Genomic DNA, 17,040 nt, shown 5'->3' on the forward strand with positions numbered 1-17,040 from the left:
ATTAGGCCACAATGGTCGCTTCCTCATTCTCTCAAACGCAAAAGAAAGTACTTGGCGTCTTGTTTCCAGGAGATACTCACATCTAGCTTACGTAAATTCGAACGAGGAGAGTGAAGCAAAAGCTTCATCATTCAATGTGAGGCAAACAAGCCACTGCTCCCACGAGTCTGGGTCTAAAAAGCTAAGCAAGATTATTTTTGTTTTTTACAATGTCTTCAAGTATTATGATGGCCGTCCAGGAAAGAAAAAAAAGGGCTTAATCCCCATCTGTGTTGGGTTTCGGGCTCATAGAATTTTTCAGTCTCTTCCTTGATTTCAACCTGCAGCAGTCTAAATTCCATTTTTCGACAATTCTGACCGCTCCTCTCTCTCTCTCTCTCGCCAAGAAACACTTTTGCAGATTGCGTTCTTTGGTTTGATTTTGACACTGCCATCATGAGATTTGCCTTTCCTTATTATGCAATTTACACACCCACACACAAACTCTCTCTCTCTTCGAGAATAAGGAGGGATTCATTTGTGCAGATTCTTTCATCACTCAGCCGGATCAATCATGGTTATTACTAATCACAACCATCATAAATGGATTAATTGTTATCACGACTTTTTAGAAATCTTGATCTATTATCGTGATTATTAAAAATATATACAATGTGATCCAACTATTGTGCAAATTGATGGTGACGCGATCATTCGTTAAGTCCCATGACGATGAGGAAGAAATTCATCATAAGCATCATGGGACACATGACTTGGGTGAAAATGAGTTACTTATGAGGATTTATTTCTGTATGTGCCATTAGAATTTTCATCCATAGAATCAGGAATGATACATGTCTCTGGTTCTATCAGCCCCAGTCCTATTTTATCTTCGATCAAACTTTAGGAATTTGATTTGCCAGTGTGAAGCTATGTCTGTCATTCTCTCTCTCTCTCTCTCTCTCTCTCTCTCTCTCTCTCTCTCTCTCTCTCTCTCTCTCTTCCTCTCTCTAGAGAGAGCTAGCGTGCAGACCCCACCAGCACGGTCTTTTCTTTCGCGCAATCATCTTCTTGAAGCCATTTTCCCCTCCATATCTCCATGGACACATCAAGAATCATTCCATATCTCTCTCTCCCCCTCTCCGTCTCTCTCTCTCTCTAGACTGCTACTGAAGATCTCTGGGCTTTGCCTTTTTAGCCTCTTCGCTTCTTTTTTGCTCACTCTAGGAAGCAAAGACCAGGGGGCCACCACCTTTTTTCCCCTTCTTCTGATTTGGGTCTTTGAAAGACTTCTCTGATGCATATGTAGTGTACATGATTTCAATGCCCCAATCAATGCACATTTTTCATCATTATAAAGTGGGCAGAGAGGAAGAGATAACTTACTCGAAATGGAGACATTCCCACGTACCAAACCCGCTTTTGAAGATTCTGAAGCAGTGGAAGAATCACTTTTTGTCATGGCAAGTGTTTTCTCTTCACTTCACATTGTACTTGTTTGCGGTAGGGTGGGTGATTTCCTAGTATGTGGACCATCTTGTCTTGGCACTGTGGCTTTAGCATCGACTAGGTTTTAATATCGGAGAAGAAGAGAGAATATGTGAACGTAGTTTGTCTGGACCACACCCACAACGAGCACCAAGCAACCAACTCTTTTCACTAGGCAACCTCTGCGCCAAACCCATTGAATGCACCTTATTGACTAAGCGTGGAAGGGACCACAGGAAAGAAGAGCTTGTTTCTCAAGTGGATGTGGATGTGAGAAACTCTACCGAGTTGGTCAGCATGTTCGAGACTCGTTAAAAGCATGTCTGCCTTTCTCAAGAACCACTGCGAAGCAAGATCGGCTGTCTAGGCACATGTACTCTGCTCGTGATCTCTTTACTGGGGTCGTTTGATCACGAATTGCAGAGATTAAAGTGGAATTGAATGAGCAATCTTTCAGAAAGTAACTTAAACATAGTAATCTTTGAGGGATAGGAACTCGGTTGCATGTAAAGACCCGTGCAGAATATCTTTGAAATCAAGTTGCAACTTAAAGATAAACTAAGGGAAACAGGTCAATCATAAGAAATACCCTAATTTCTTTTTTTTCCCCCTCTCTAGTTCGGTATCTGCCACAAATCCGAGGTGAAGTTCATTAATCATTTAACAGTGTTGGGACCATACTGCGAGTACAAGCAATAATATGAGAGAACTCAATTTTTTCTATGTCGCACTTCATCCAGCTCAGATCAAAACTACACAGTTGCGCATTCAAAACAAAGCACCCCAACATTAGATGCCAGTAACGGTACAGTTATATCCAGAGACAATCTGGGTAAATATACAAGTGCAAATCTTTAAGAGTTTGATCCCCCAAACCCTCTCTTGAAACCCAAAAGAGCCATCAGGCAATATCCAGACCTCAACACGCCGTGTCTATTGCTAGGATTGGCTAACAAGGATACATACTAGATGAAAGCAGGGTCCAATCTCAAGCCTCCAATACCATCTCAAAGATCCGTCATAGCAACAATCTTCAACGGCCAGCGAGTATCTGGCAAAATTGCCACATCAGGTCTGTCTCGCAGCAGTGTCTTTAGATCAGTCCCAGATCCTAACATCATCACCGTCAGATTAAAATGTAAACATTAAAGTTGGAGCTATTGCTTCCATTAAGTTCATCGAGTCATGTCCCTTCATGCCACAATGCCACAAAAACCTTAACAAAGCATCAAGAGCAGAACACAGGTTCACATATCACCTCTGTCTGTTTGGTATGGAGATCCATCAGACAAAGTACAGCCGATCAAATACAGCAATCACTAGACAGACCCCCTTATATAACAAACAAGGCAGGGAAAAACTTCAAAATGAAATCATGTCATAGTCACTACAATCCTTAACCAAATCTTTCCACATCTAAATGAATACATAGCTTCCAAGTATCTTACGCAATCATCTATCAAGCTAAAAGGCTGTGCTGAGTTGCAAAAGCTCCCATAACTCTGATACCTACTGATGTCGACCCACGCCATCCATGACTTGCAGAAAAATTGCAGCTCGCATATGTGCACACTCAATCTGATATACGAATGTATTTATACCCAGATGTTTTGCCGCATTTTGATCTCCATCTAGAGAATCTCAAAGTCATGTACCACCACGGCAAAAGAGACATGATGGCGTCCATTAGATCCTCACATACTGAAAATGGGAACTTAAAAGTGACCTTACCAAGTAGAAAGACCACGAAACAACCACATGTCAACCAGAGATCCAGAGGTGTATATATAATTGATGATGGTCCGATGGACCATTCCTCTCAAATGTGTATTAACTCAATCATCAATCAACAGGGCATTAACAAAGATGCAGCCATTAGCTGTCCACATTTACCCTGACCCTTCGTCTACTTGAAGGCCCTCGGTGAACTTGAAGTGAATAGTGAGGCTCTGAACGTGGGTCATTTCTCTCCGTGTATCCCCTCGAACCATTGTAAGCCTCTCTCCTAGCCGGATACCTTCTTGAATATCGGTCTGTTTTATATGAATTCGACCTCTTAGATCTTTCCACTTCATACTGCAATGGCTGAATTCTCAGCAAGTCAGGTTCTGGAACATAATCTTTGGGCCTTTTAGATTCATCCATCTTCCTAAACGTGATGGAAATCCTGGAAAAGAGGGAACGAAAGGGGTAAAACAATCAAGCCAAGAAATCCCAACCAGATAAAATCAGAATCTTTTATACCTCTTTGTAGGGACTGCGGGAACACAATGCTTCGCCACATCAGCCCCATTTCCATTTAGGACGAGAACAGATCTGGATGACAAGGGAGATGTTAAGATTCCAGAGAACAACGAAAAATACTCTAAACAATCTGCTTGGCAGGTGGCATGGAGCATATAATGTAGAATGTAACTGCAATTGCATAAAACAGATAAGGCTCTTGATACTTACCCCACTGGAAGGGGAACTGCATAAGACCCATCAAACTCACCAGCAGCAATAACCTTCAGCTTTGATCCAAAAACAATGTCACACTCGCTAAGAAATGATACAGTGCAGAATGGCCGAACGAAATCGTGGTTGTCTATGTGTGGAGGTATGCAGTCCCCTTCTTCATAGATATTGACAATGCAACTGTCAGGTATGCACGTTGGAGGTAACACGTGCCACCTAATCAATCTCCTTATAATAACCTTAAAAAGGTGAGGCAAGGGATCAACCATCTCATTCTGAAGAATTCCTGGTGGATTTCCATTTCTATCCTGCAATGAGTAAATATCAGATAATTAGGCCTTTCCGTATTAATCAATTACGACACCAATCAATCACGTAGCTACACTAGAAATTCTTTTAAAAGAAAGTAAATCTTTATTGTTGCTTAGAAACTTGCCGTTGCATAATTGTAACAGCAACCAAATTGAATAGTTACACGCCCCTTTCCCCTCATCCATTTTTGTGGTGCTGTGTATGTCCGCTCTGAAAAAGGACAATAAAGAAAACAATCAGTCATGCCGATGAGTGGAATCAGTCTTGACATAAATAAGGGAGCTAAAAAAGGATGTACCAAATATCAAGAAAGGATTGACAAGGGACATTTCAAAAGTTGCCATTACCAAATATGCAACTCATCAAAGTACCATTTGGTCAAGGTCGTTAATCAGGAGTGAAACCGGAAAAAAATACAATTTTATGCTAAACAGAATGAATGGATACAATATTCCATTAGCTGATCAAAGATCATGCAGAGAGAAATTGGGCTTATTGGCAGAAAGAATCTGCAACTCTTATTTAATACTTTATCGCCATCGCAGACAACTGACCGTGCTTTCAAAATGTTTCCTATACTAGTATTTACATGTAATATATGGCATTCCAATGTGCTTTGTCAAGGTATACACACTTCAGGGTCCTAAGTGAAGGATGAAAACGGATCCAATAAAATCTGGTGATTGGTTTAGCCATGGTTCATAAAATTCTAGCATCTAAAAACTTAAGAAACAATCTGGGTCTTAGCAGGATCTTAATTTGTTGGGATGTTTATATGTTTCGATCCTAAGCAAACAAAAATCAAAGATTGATACTATCTTATGTATCTGATCAATCCAATTTTGACATAACCTAACATTGCAATCTGCCTAACTAGGTTATAGAAATATTGACTCACCTGTAAATCTAGTTTAGAGATGACATGAGCTTTATAGTCGCACCTTTTTAAGTTCTAACGTAACACAATGTTCATAATTGGTAAATTCTGTACTGCTATTCAAGATTTATATATTGTTGTTGATATTTTAAAGATATTACGATCCTCGATCCGATCTTACGGTCAGATCCTTCAGACATCCCATCAATCCTAAGTAGGATCCGGATCCTCACAACCTTAGGTCTAACACCATATAGAACGAATCATAGGTTTGTTTGCGGAACATTCATATAATAAATATCTGTTTTTAGCAAAGGTACATCAGAACTACGAATCAAAAGTTAATAAATCACTCAAACAGGTGGCATAAACTTGTCCGAGTCCCCATACATCAGAAGTTAGTGACTGTAGTAGAAAAGGAATAACAAGCAAAAACATTTCAATGACATGAAGATACTTCTCAAATCACTGAATCGCATTTTAGTGCTTGTGGCCAGCAAAATGTTTTTCCTCGCATTAAAACAATTATTCAAATTAATCTTTGTGTTGAGGCAGAATCTAGGACTTCCCTGATTCGAAACCGAAGTACCAACCTATTGGTAATGACTTGACCAACTAATTACTTCACCCTATAGAATATTATCAAGATCATAACCTCTAGACCAACACAATAAGGATGCTAATGAGAAGGATCCCCGAAACCCATCCAAGCCAGCGTGAACGTGATGCACTGGTAATTGATAATTAGCGTTAAAAGACCATCTCACTCTCAATTTATGGTTCAATTCTGATTTCAGGAGTTTGCAATGTAAAGTCTCTCCTAGAAGAATGGCATGATCATTGGCTCATGACGGCATTCTATCTTGAGCAAAACCAATAGAACTTCACATTGCACATAGGAACACAGCATTCGGTTTGGCACAAGATTTCATGCAGAGTCTAGTTTACAAGTGAATGGCAACAAATTACACTTAAGATAGGAATGAACAGTTGAAACGAACCCAATGCAATTGCAAGGTGTACTCGAGAGTACAAAGAAGGTTGATGGACAACGCGAGAGACGATGAAAAAAAATCAGCAGGTGCAAAGATAAAAAAAGTGCATTTGATGTGTTAAATAAGTAGGTATTAGTGTCACAGAATTTGATTCTTGTCTAGTGATCAAATACAACAGTTGACAGAATGCCAAATCAACACGACAGTGAAGTCCTTGAAAGACCTCCCAGGAGAAAAAGGGAAAAAGAATATCTTGATCAAGAATAATGAGAAGATGTCATACTTCACTGCCTTCAAGGTCCAAGCATGAAACTTTGCCACAACATAGAAGGTCAAAACAAGGGCAAGCTCCACAACTAGATATGAAGAGAACTTTATAAACTATGCTCAGGGGCAAGTGCAACAGCTAAAACATGGTACATAAAATACTCTCGTTCCTTTAAGTGCAAAAACAAGAACAGCAAAGGGAGAATAACAAAATCTGGCAGACGTCATACAAGAGACAGAAGAAAAACTCAAGATGATCTCTGTTTATTTCCTCCACTCATAAACTATTACAAGACAAATCTTCAAACGATAACAAGACAGACTGTTGAGTACTACCTCCTGACTCCTGCAAACAAGACAATCTTGCACAAAAATTTTTTTTATGCAAATATAAGAAACAGATCAAATACCTCTGGGAGCACCTGAAGCATTTTTATAGGTGCAGATAAAATCAAAGACATCGTTTAGTGAACTCCAGAATATATTATAAACAACAGCAACAGTATCTTCCTACAAATTGAAGGTTGCCATATAAATATTTCGCGCCTTTTTTCTTATCTATTACTGTATTTTCTATGGCAATCACGCATCCATATATCAAAGACCTTCACTGAATTTACTCATTCGTAGATTTTCTACGAATTGTTTATATTTACATAAAGACCTACCATAAAAGCCTGCTTATATCACATTGTTTCCAGCACCCAGTGTGAGGGAGGTCCATAACTAAACCAGTAAGCATAGAACACACATAGAACTCTGCTTATGTGAAACATAGGCTCAAAAAATGTACTGAGTAAGCCAACATTTCAACTTTATAGCTGTAATGAATGAGAAACATGCAGTACACTAATATGCTCACCAGCCTTCTACTTGAAGCGAGTCTTTAGCTATGTTGACTTCACAATGTGTTGATTTAGTAAATCGTTCCCTAGAAATAGATGTCACCAAAACACTGCATTTGATTTATTCAAGTGAAGCTCAAGCCAATGGGTAAGCTAGAAAATGAAGCACAGTAGGATAAGAAGCAAACAACTGCATCGAAGCTCAGAGTGAATCTATAACCAACCACACAACTCAACACAAAAGCAAATTGTGTCAGAGCTCAAAATAGGAAAATTAAGCACGGTTTGATTGAAAGGGAAACTGACCTTTCAATTCTCCCCTTTTTCCCATGTCCTCTAGCTGATATACATAGTCAATTATTCTCTTCTGCTCTGCAGCACTGAAAACACCAGTGTGGAGCTCAAGTCCCTGTAGAATATTCACGAGCTTTCCCTCAAACCTCTCTAGACATATATAATCCTTCTTCCTCTTCACATTCATAAACCGTATGTGCTCTCTTTGTTCCCTGGGCAATTTCGGCTTCTCCGAAATGGCAGATACCCTCAATTCTTCAGTTGACCCATTCATATCAACAGATTGTTTGTTGGATTCCTGGTCATCTTCCTCTTCAAGCTCATCTTCCTGAGCCATGTCCGCCCAAGACATATGCGAACTCCGAGCCTCGACGGCAGGAGATTCATGAGCCAAACTGCTAGTGGAGGCTTCCGGAGTGCTATCGAAGCACCCCTGTGCCCCATCCTTCCAGCTCCCCAATGAATTTGTCTCGCCCTCGTCATCCTCGCTCTCTCCTAAATTCCTGTCGTCGATGTTGTTCTCATCCATCCCCTGCTCTCTCTTGACATCCGGAGACAGCGGATTCACATTCTCCTTCGATTTTGCGGATTTTGCATCCCCATCAACTTCGACAATGTAAATCACAACTCGTCAGAAAAACATCAAACACCAACACAACACAGAAACATAAATATTCCAGAAAAAGCTAATTTAGCAACTTCAAAGTGAGCATGAAGTAACCAAACAAAATAAAAAGCATGAGGTTTGTAAATAGACTGCTAAAATCTAGCGCACCATCACCGAACCGAAACTGAAACAATAAAAGAAAGAATCAAATTTTGCAGCTTCGGAGCAAATACAAAGCATCGGAAACCAAACAGCCCAAACAAACAAAACCTAGGCAGCGGCACAAATCTAAACCGACATCAGATATTCCGGTTCGCCGTGAACGAAGCAAAACTAAAGAATTCGACCTCGCATCCAATAAAGAATTGCTGAATTCTCCTCGGCGAGCGAAGGAACGCGCACGGAGGGTCACCTGAGTCGAGGGAGCGGATGCGATCGGCGAGGGTTTCGGTGCAGCCGGGGCAGAGATCTCTGGAGAGGAACGGAAGCCAGGTCGCGAGGAACTCCGAGGCGATCCGGAGATCGGACCGCTGGTAATTGCGGAGGAACGGATCGCTCGAGTCGGAGTCGGGGCCGCCGCCGCCGCCGCCGCCGTCCATGGCGGGAGCCGGACCTGCAGATCGCGCACGCGCTCGCAATTCCGATGGTTGCAGGAGGTTGGTGCGTCGAGAGCCCGCGAGAGAGAGAGAGAGAGGCGGAGAGGGAGAGAGAGTTTGCGGACGAAATAATACGAAGAATTTTTAATTTCCTCTTAATCATTTGATGGATTTGTTTATTTTCTCGTGTCTCGAATAGGAAAGGGAACTCGGACGAGAGTATTTCGAGAGAAAGCCCCTGAACTTTTGGTTGGGTTCCAAAATAAACCCCAACGGCTAAAAAAGTTTTACAATTAAGTCCTTCAATTTCCACATTCCTTTTTTTTTTTTTTGGTCGCTGACGACTTCATATAAGATTTTCCTTTTTAGTCGATGAGAAGTGGCGATGGTCAATTTTTTTTGGAATCAAAATTGAGGCATTGAGTTGGAGAAAAAACGAGCAAAATTTTAACATCCGATCTTCTTAATTACTCCTGACTATGCTACGCAATTTCATCATAATCACGGAACGTGGAAAATAAGTCTAACCGACTCCGCACGTGTTCTAAGCCACAAGGTACGTGGTTGTACAGTAGAGGAGTTAACCTGAAATGCCGGAGTAATTTTAGTCTATCAGTGAAGTCCTATATATTAAGATCTCCATCGAAATGTATAAAAAAAAAAATTATCAAGTCTTCCAGGAGATTTTCCTGATAACCTGTACACAACAAGTTTGTGCACGTGATATTCATTCGTACGGCGAATTTTGTATCGGTAATTCGGTATGCATGGATATCGCTCAACTAACTTTGTGTTCGCTAAAGGGAAAAGAGTTGGGTAAAGGATGGTTAGAATTGGATGAGGTCGGGGGAAGTGAATCTTGACCAAGGGACTTGGGCAGAAAAGAGTGAAGACAGGAGAAGTTTAGGTCCCAAAAGTGGAAAATGAACCGGTCAATTTCGAGTCACGATATAAATAAAGATAGGAAAGTACATGACATGGTAGTTGGTGGATCGTCAGTCGGAATGAGTTGTCGATGCCTCGAATTGGAATTGTCCTAATTTGATGATTAAACGGGCTGCGGTACTTCTCTTTACAAAAGACCTTATATTGTGACAACGTTTTTAAATTGCCATCTAAATGTAAAATGTCGTTCGAATTTCGAAAATCTAATGAAGAAGAACCATGTCCAAATGTTTCCGCATAGAGGTTGAGCGTCTTGTGCTCGCTGAAAATTCAAATTATGTTTTCCGTGGTATTAGAAAGAATAAATTGATAAATGAAAAAAAGAAGGCCATTTCATAAGGATCGAATCCTTCAAAGCGCAGTCATTGCTTAGTCCTGCAATGTGATGCTCTCCTGGTACTGGACGTCAAAATGGAGATTTGCCGATCGATTCACACAGTCACGCTCACGCCAATGTTTGGTATCAACATACCTGTTGCTGTTGCATCGGCAGAGGAATAAGTGATCGAAAGAGACCAGAAAAGATGTCAAAGCACGACGTAGGGACTGCACTTAGGCCGTCGCTGTCCCCGGATCTGAGCCATTACGATGCGGATCATCAGCAAATTGGTGTCGATGCATAGAGGAAGAAAACCACCACCGGGATGCAATCGAAACAGAACATCTCACAGGAGCACGAGAACGCGCTTCTATGTGTATAACCACGCACAAATCTCCAAAGCCCAGTGTTCATTAGTATGATACCTTCGACTCGACACCAAGGGCAGCGAAGATCAGCATGTCACTAAAGTTAATGACTTCCAAGGCTGCCGGTAGCACATTTGCTGGAAAACGGACATTCGTAAAACATCAGTGAAAGGAGATACAGATATCATGATTCAATTGACGGACAATCTGTATTCTGTAATTCACAAATCATCTTTTGAGACCAAAAACGAAAAACCAGACGAAAGAGCCAAAGCAGTCCTCAATCAAACAGCATTACACGAGCGTTGTCTGTCCAAATGGAATCCATCGAATATCCAGCTAGTTTCCATGACGAGAAACTAACGAACAAAAAAAATACAGCAAGCCTGTCTTTATCTCTCACTTCTCTTTTGGCACGGTACAGAGAGAAAAATTGCGAAGAAACCTCAACCGCCGGATACAAAATCTCCTATTGTTCGGGAGCCTTGCTGAACCTGCAATTAAACGACATTGACAGGTTGGGAAAGTACGGTTCTTTGCGTCTTACACCTGGAGAGACAAAGCCTTCCGACAGTCAGCCAATGACCCATATGCAAAACAGAACATGAACTTTTTAAAGACAGAACGAGCTGGTCCAAGAAAGAAACGGTAGTCATTGCGCCACTATATTGTTCCCCAGAAGCAAAGATCGAGAAAACCAACAAGGGAAACAAAGATAGCAAGAAAGAAATGAAGAAAGAAAACCATCTGTCTAGGTCGAGCTTGATCAGAGATACCGGCCTTTTGCAGACTTGACCATCCAGCCAGAACAAAAAATATAAAAGCTAAGAGAGAGAAGTTAAAGCAGTTCAATCTTAACAACCAGCAAAACTCTTATAGGAACAGCATATCAGCATATTGACATTTTTCATGAGTAGCATGTTAGCATTTTCACTATTTAATATTCCACAGCATTCTCGATCCCTCCCAGGGGAGAGGAAGCATTTAAAACATAAATGTGGGTCCATTCACTTTGTTTCAGCTTACAAAAGTTTTTCGAACTTTGGCTACTGACCTTGAACACAGTGGCGGACCTAGGATTGGCACTGAGGGTGGGGGAACATATTATTTTGGGAAAAAATATAGCAGCTTTTATCAAGTCTAAAAAAGAAAGAATACAACAATTTGCATATAGTGTGGTTACAAGTTACAAACTTACAATTGATACAGATTATACAATCAACTTTTATCAATAAACTACATAAAACCGCCTTAGTATATTTCTTTGAACTTGGTAACATAGCAAATATCCAGTTCATGACATAAAGATAGCTGAAGGAACGAGCCCACTGGAAATTCTCTTGGACTCAAATGTGCAACTCGAGACACATTCGCTAAATAATTGTGCTTTTAGTAAATCTTTGATGTCAAATCTGTGTCCGATGCCTTGTTCCTGCTTGAGTTTCTGAAGCAAGAATTGATACTTACTGACATTCGGTTGCAAAGATACACATCCAGTTGGGTAGCCAAAAAAAGTATTAACCGTGCACTTGCCCTTACACAGATTATCATTTATTATTGTAGATTGACATGCTTATATACTATCAAATTATAATTCCTTATACAGATGGAGAAGAAGAAGCCGGCTTCCAGACATGTTTGGGGAATCCTAGATCAAAAGGTAGAGGATTACATGCATGGTAAATTAGGGTAAAAGAACAGAATGACTTGTTTGCAAGCAGACATTGCAGACACGGTAACTTGCAACGAAAACATGCAAAAGATATACAAAGCATACCAACCACGAGATATTTAGACTGAATTAGAAACTAACCTATTGCACTCTGCTCGAGATGCATAATTATGATTATTGCAATTTGTGCACATCCAATCACCCTGCCGCCATTGCTTTGCTCTGCTGAGTATAAAGTCAAAAGACATCTCGGGTAAGCATCTCCTATGACATTGTCAAATATACCCATATACTTTGAGAGGTTAGCACAATGAAAGCACAATCTTCGATTGACATATTTACATAAACTGCAACACTAGCAATCTCAGCAAAAACCTACCCCTTTCCAAGAAGAGCAGGTGTTGCAGCTTGATGTGGAATCTGGACTTGTATATTTGAAGCCGCAACTGAACTTCCAAAAGACGAATATGCTCCAGTTCTAGGTTCAGAACCGGTTCCAAGCATTTGATCAAATGCTGGATATGATTGCTGGAGCCCGGTTGTCTGCTTTTTCACATAAGGTAAATAATAATAAAAATCAGAATATAATAACCAAAAATATTAGTGAAATTACTAATATTAGGAAAAAAAACTCACAGTTCCTGCATTCAATCTCTTGTTATCCCACCCATGGACAAGATCATCAGATGCCAATCGCTTCATTCCAAGGGCTTTCAACAAAAACCGAGGAAAGGGCAGCAATATATCAGACATGGATAAGGAAAGAAAATGATGAAGATTCGGGACATAACACTACTGTTTACAGGTGAAAAAAAGCACATACAAAAATTAAAAGTAACCATGAAAATTCACCCAAATGGTAATCTCTCTGTGCACTTGATAAAGTTATTAGCTAAATGACAGAGTAATTCAGAGCATTGCAAATCACAAGGAGCAGAACAATAGGAGCGAGAAGAAGCCAACCAAAATGTAAGGTACCTGGTGTCATAGAAGCATTACACTTTTTACACTGCAAAGAAAATTCAGATCAAATCAGACTTGTCCCCAAAAAGAAAAATCTTCCTTCAGTCAAAATTAGAAGAAATGAGTACATTCAGGAAATATCTACATGGTACAACCATACCTGTGAACGAGATGAGTAATTGTGAAAGCCACAGTGGCATATCCAATCGCCATTGCGCCATCCTTTTGGAACTGAAGGATACTGACTGATAGGATTTGCAAATGGATGTCCAGGATTGTTGGAGTTTGCACCCAAGGACCAGACAGAAGCCTGAATTTCATAGTTGCCAGCCTCCCCGAAAGACCAGGAGGAGTTCAAAGGAAGTGATTGCTTGAAAGCATCACTGCCCATCAATCCAAGTCCAAGATTCATATTTTGTTCCAGTCCTCCTCGGGACCTGGCAAAATAATTTGAATAAGTTGGGAGTGAAGCCCCAGGCATGGCAACTGCTGGCATTGCTGCTACCTCCTTTGGTTGCCCGCACTTTTTGCACTTTTCTCTTGATGCATAATTGTTGTTAGTGCAACCTATTGATCCATTCCCATGCAAACCCAACCCAGAATGCAGCCAGGGAGAAGCAAAGGAAGCCAAGTATACGCACACCAACCAGTCCATCCCATACCACAACACACACAAAACAACGGAAAAAACTCAACCTAAATGATAGCAAGCTCACAATGTTGACTTGAAAGGAGGGAATATTACATTTCATAAACGAATTGGCAATAATAATACCTTCTTACAATTATCAGCTTCATATAGTTACCAACAAGAAAAGCCACACACACATCATGAACCAGGGTTTAACCATGTCCTGGCATCATTTCCAAGGAATAACCACAAACATAGAAACACCATGAGCTGTGCTGACCAGGCCAAATCACCTAGAAAGAACTATATGCATACAACTCTAGTACCGTCCCAGACATCTAAAGCAGATCCTGTACATTGAAGTGATGAGTAACATTTAAGTTTGGGGTCAAGCTTTCAGCAACTAATTGAGCACTAAAATTCATGAACTATGCATCTGCAACAACTCTTGGCCATATTAACAGGGTAGATTGCTTGGTGGACCAGACAGGTCGTAGCAGTAAAAGACAGCACTCTGAACCCTTAGATTTTTCTGGGAAGCACCACCCAATTACCTAACCTTAAGTTCATGGATATGCTCCTCACACCACGCTAAACCTCCTCCTCTCAATGCCTAGCCAAAGAGATTGACAATTCAGGGGCCAATTTCGCGAGAAAATGAAAGACAGCAAAACGTGTTTTTAACTCCATATAAATTGCTACATCAATCTCCCATGCGCTACTCACAGATTGCCACAGCCAGAGTCCTGCAATTCCTTCTCCCATTCACCACTAAGGCAAAAAAAAACTCGCAACTCTCGCAAAGTCTCGTGAAGGCCAAGAAAACACCCAAAACCTCAGCCAAGCCTCGCTACCATCAAGCCGCTCCATCCACACCACCGGCGCTCGGAACGCGTAACCGCGGCTCCCGATTCCCGACGAGACTGACCGGGACGAAGGGAAAGAGGCATCGAGCACGCGAGAGGGAGATTAAAGAAGAAACGAGAACCGATGGAGCGAGATCGAGACTAACCGGTGCAGATCCAGTCGCCGATGCGGGGGAGCCACTTGGAATCGGCGGGGGTCTTGGTGTCGACGAGGAGGCGGGGCTGCTTGCAGCGGTTGCAGAACGACCGGAAGGCGTAGTTCCGGTTGTTGCAGCCGCTGCACTCCCAGTCGCCTTCTCTGCCCTCGCCCATCGCTGCGCGCGGCCGTCGGCGGCGTGTGTAGAGAGAGAGAGACTAGGTCTCCGGGAAGGAGACGGAGACGGAGACGGAGATGGAGAAATGCGGCCGACGGAGCTCTCGGCTCAAGCAGCTTCCACTATTTCACGGTCTCCGCTAGATTTTGCAAATTCGTTTCTTGCCCTCTTGCTTTACTTAATCGCAAACAAATTAATTATTTAAATAGGAAAAAAATCACCAAAAACCCCAAACTTTATCATATGTGACACATTTACCCCGAATTTTTTTTTGTGACACCAAAAACCCCGAACTTTGCTTTTTGTGAGGCATTTCCAATGTATTTAGTCCATGGGCATTTTCGTCTTTTTTTCTTTTTTCTTTTTTCTTTTTTTCCTTCCGTGAGGGCCTCCGGCGCGCGGTGCCGTGCGAGGCCGCCTCGCCCGGACTCAGGCGCCCTGGGTGACTCGCCCTCGCCCGCCGAGGCGCGGGCGAGAGGTCGACCTCGGGTGCTCGAGTCGGGCGAGGCCCCCCTCGCTAGAAAGGAAAAAAAAAAAAAAAAAAAAAAGCAAAAAGACGAAAATGCCCATGGACTAAATACATTGGGGTAAATGTATCACAAAAAAAAGTCGGATTTTGTGTCCAAAAAAGTTCGAGGTAAATGTGTCACAGATGGCAAAATTTGGGGTTTTTGGTGGTTTTTTCCCATTTAAATATTTAGAGGCTATACACTTATAGTCCTTGAATTTTGGCACAATATTCAATGTAGTCCCTGAACTTTTTATTTATTCATTATCGTCCCCGAACTTTAATCTAATCTGCAATGTAGTATCTGGAATTTAGTGTAACGAACTTTTTTCAACTATGCTTGTTAAATCGATATTCTTTTTTGAGATTATCATGTGCGGATTTAAATAGTTTCCTTTTGAGGGAAGTGAACATTTGTTATAAGCAAAGTTTCATGTGTAATTAAAATATTTCGACGGATTTAATATGCTATGTCTTGATTGACTTCGGACGTATTTAGATAAATATATTTTCAAAATTTTTGCTTAATGTAAGTTTCTCGATGGACGCATTTTATCTTTTTCGTAATTCGAAACACCGGAAAATTTCATAAGATTACAATATTAATATATAGGTTATATGTAATTTTCAATAATATATAATATTATTTAAATTTTGGGAAAAAATTTCATTTTTGCTTAATCAAAAATTTGCAACTTGTGAATTTTAACTTTTTTTGATGAGAGATAACTAAATCTTTGACAATATACAAATCTCGACATGGAAATTAACACGCGACCTTTTTATAATTTTTTAAAATTTGAATAGCATTTTAAACTTCACCGAAAAAGCGTTTTGCTTTTCATATATTCCAAAATAAACAAGACAAGTTAATAACATATACCCTAGGAAAATTTTCAAATAAGGATATGAATTGTTCTAATTTTCTCAAATAATGACCTAAAGTGCATCTTCTTTTAATTAAGGGCCTGAAGTGTCATCATTTTTCAAAAAAAGGCCTGAAGTGAATCTTATTTTAATTAAGGGCCTGGAATAACCATATCAGTCTCAAAAAATGGCCTGACCTCACCGATTGGTCAATGGCATTTTCATTCTTTACCTTTTTTTTTCTTTTTTACTTTCCATAACAAAGAAAAAAAAGGCTAAAAAAACCAAAAAACAAAAACAAGCCCTCTTGTGACCACCGTCCTATTGTTAGTGGGGCGTCGACCATGGCCGGCGAGGGCTCGCATGGTTTTTTTTGTGTTTCCTATCTTCTTCTTTTTTTTAATTTTAGCCTTTTTTAAAAGAAAGGAAATAAAAAAATTAAAGGACGAAAATGTCCTTAACCAACTAGAAAGGTCGAGCCCTTCTTTGAAACTAACATGGCCACTTTAAGCCCTTAATTGAAATAAAGTCCACTTTAAGTCATTATTTGAGAAATTATGGTACTTCAGGCCCTTAATTGAAATAAGATCCACTTTAAGCAATTATTTAGAATTTTCCCTATACCTTATGAAGAAGAGGACAAATGGTTTCTCACTTCTAACCGAGCACAAAGCTACTTATTTCTCGCAACTTAAATATTTTATAAAATAAAAAAGTTTTTTTAAATAATATACGAATCTAGTGTCAATAATTATACGATGTGAAAGTTTTCACGGGTTTTAAATTAAACAGTGAAATCAAAGTATGCGAACCACCAAATTTAAACTAAATACAAATAAAAAGTGAAAGTCAATTCAAACACGGCATCAA

General features: G+C 40.4%; 2 protein-coding genes across 3 annotated transcripts; both read right to left on the minus strand.

Annotated features, from left to right (window-relative positions):
- Window positions 1-2,659: 2,659 nt before the first annotated feature.
- Window positions 2,660-8,846, minus strand: LOC115683669 (RNA demethylase ALKBH9B). Its single transcript, XM_030608230.2, has 6 exons — window positions 8,534-8,846; window positions 7,527-8,120; window positions 4,361-4,446; window positions 3,922-4,232; window positions 3,712-3,783; window positions 2,660-3,634 (listed from the first exon to the last, which is right to left on the minus strand). Exons 1-6 carry the CDS (start codon window positions 8,718-8,720, stop codon window positions 3,343-3,345), a joined length of 1,542 nt encoding a protein of 513 aa, XP_030464090.2. The 5' UTR covers window positions 8,721-8,846; the 3' UTR covers window positions 2,660-3,342.
- Window positions 8,847-10,525: 1,679 nt separating this feature from the next.
- On the minus strand, window positions 10,526-14,886 carry LOC115683713 (RNA-binding protein involved in heterochromatin assembly dri1). 2 transcript variants are annotated; one of them, XM_056320519.1, is made up of 7 exons: window positions 14,628-14,886; window positions 13,145-13,551; window positions 13,000-13,030; window positions 12,658-12,731; window positions 12,401-12,564; window positions 12,163-12,243; window positions 10,526-10,898 (listed from the first exon to the last, which is right to left on the minus strand). In XM_056320519.1, the coding sequence occupies exons 1-7, from the start codon at window positions 14,791-14,793 to the stop codon at window positions 10,850-10,852; spliced, it is 972 nt and encodes a 323-aa protein (XP_056176494.1). In that variant the 5' UTR covers window positions 14,794-14,886; the 3' UTR covers window positions 10,526-10,849. The 2 variants fall into 2 exon arrangements, with proteins under 2 accessions (XP_056176494.1, XP_056176493.1); XM_056320518.1 differs by having other exon boundaries at window positions 12,401-12,567.
- Window positions 14,887-17,040: the final 2,154 nt, after the last annotated feature.

The sequence above is a fragment of the Syzygium oleosum genome, unplaced genomic scaffold (genome assembly GCF_021117445.2).
Source record: "Syzygium oleosum isolate NSW1041296 unplaced genomic scaffold, Sole_v2.1 Sole_v2.20, whole genome shotgun sequence".
NCBI classification, from domain to species: Eukaryota; Viridiplantae; Streptophyta; class Magnoliopsida; order Myrtales; family Myrtaceae; genus Syzygium; species Syzygium oleosum.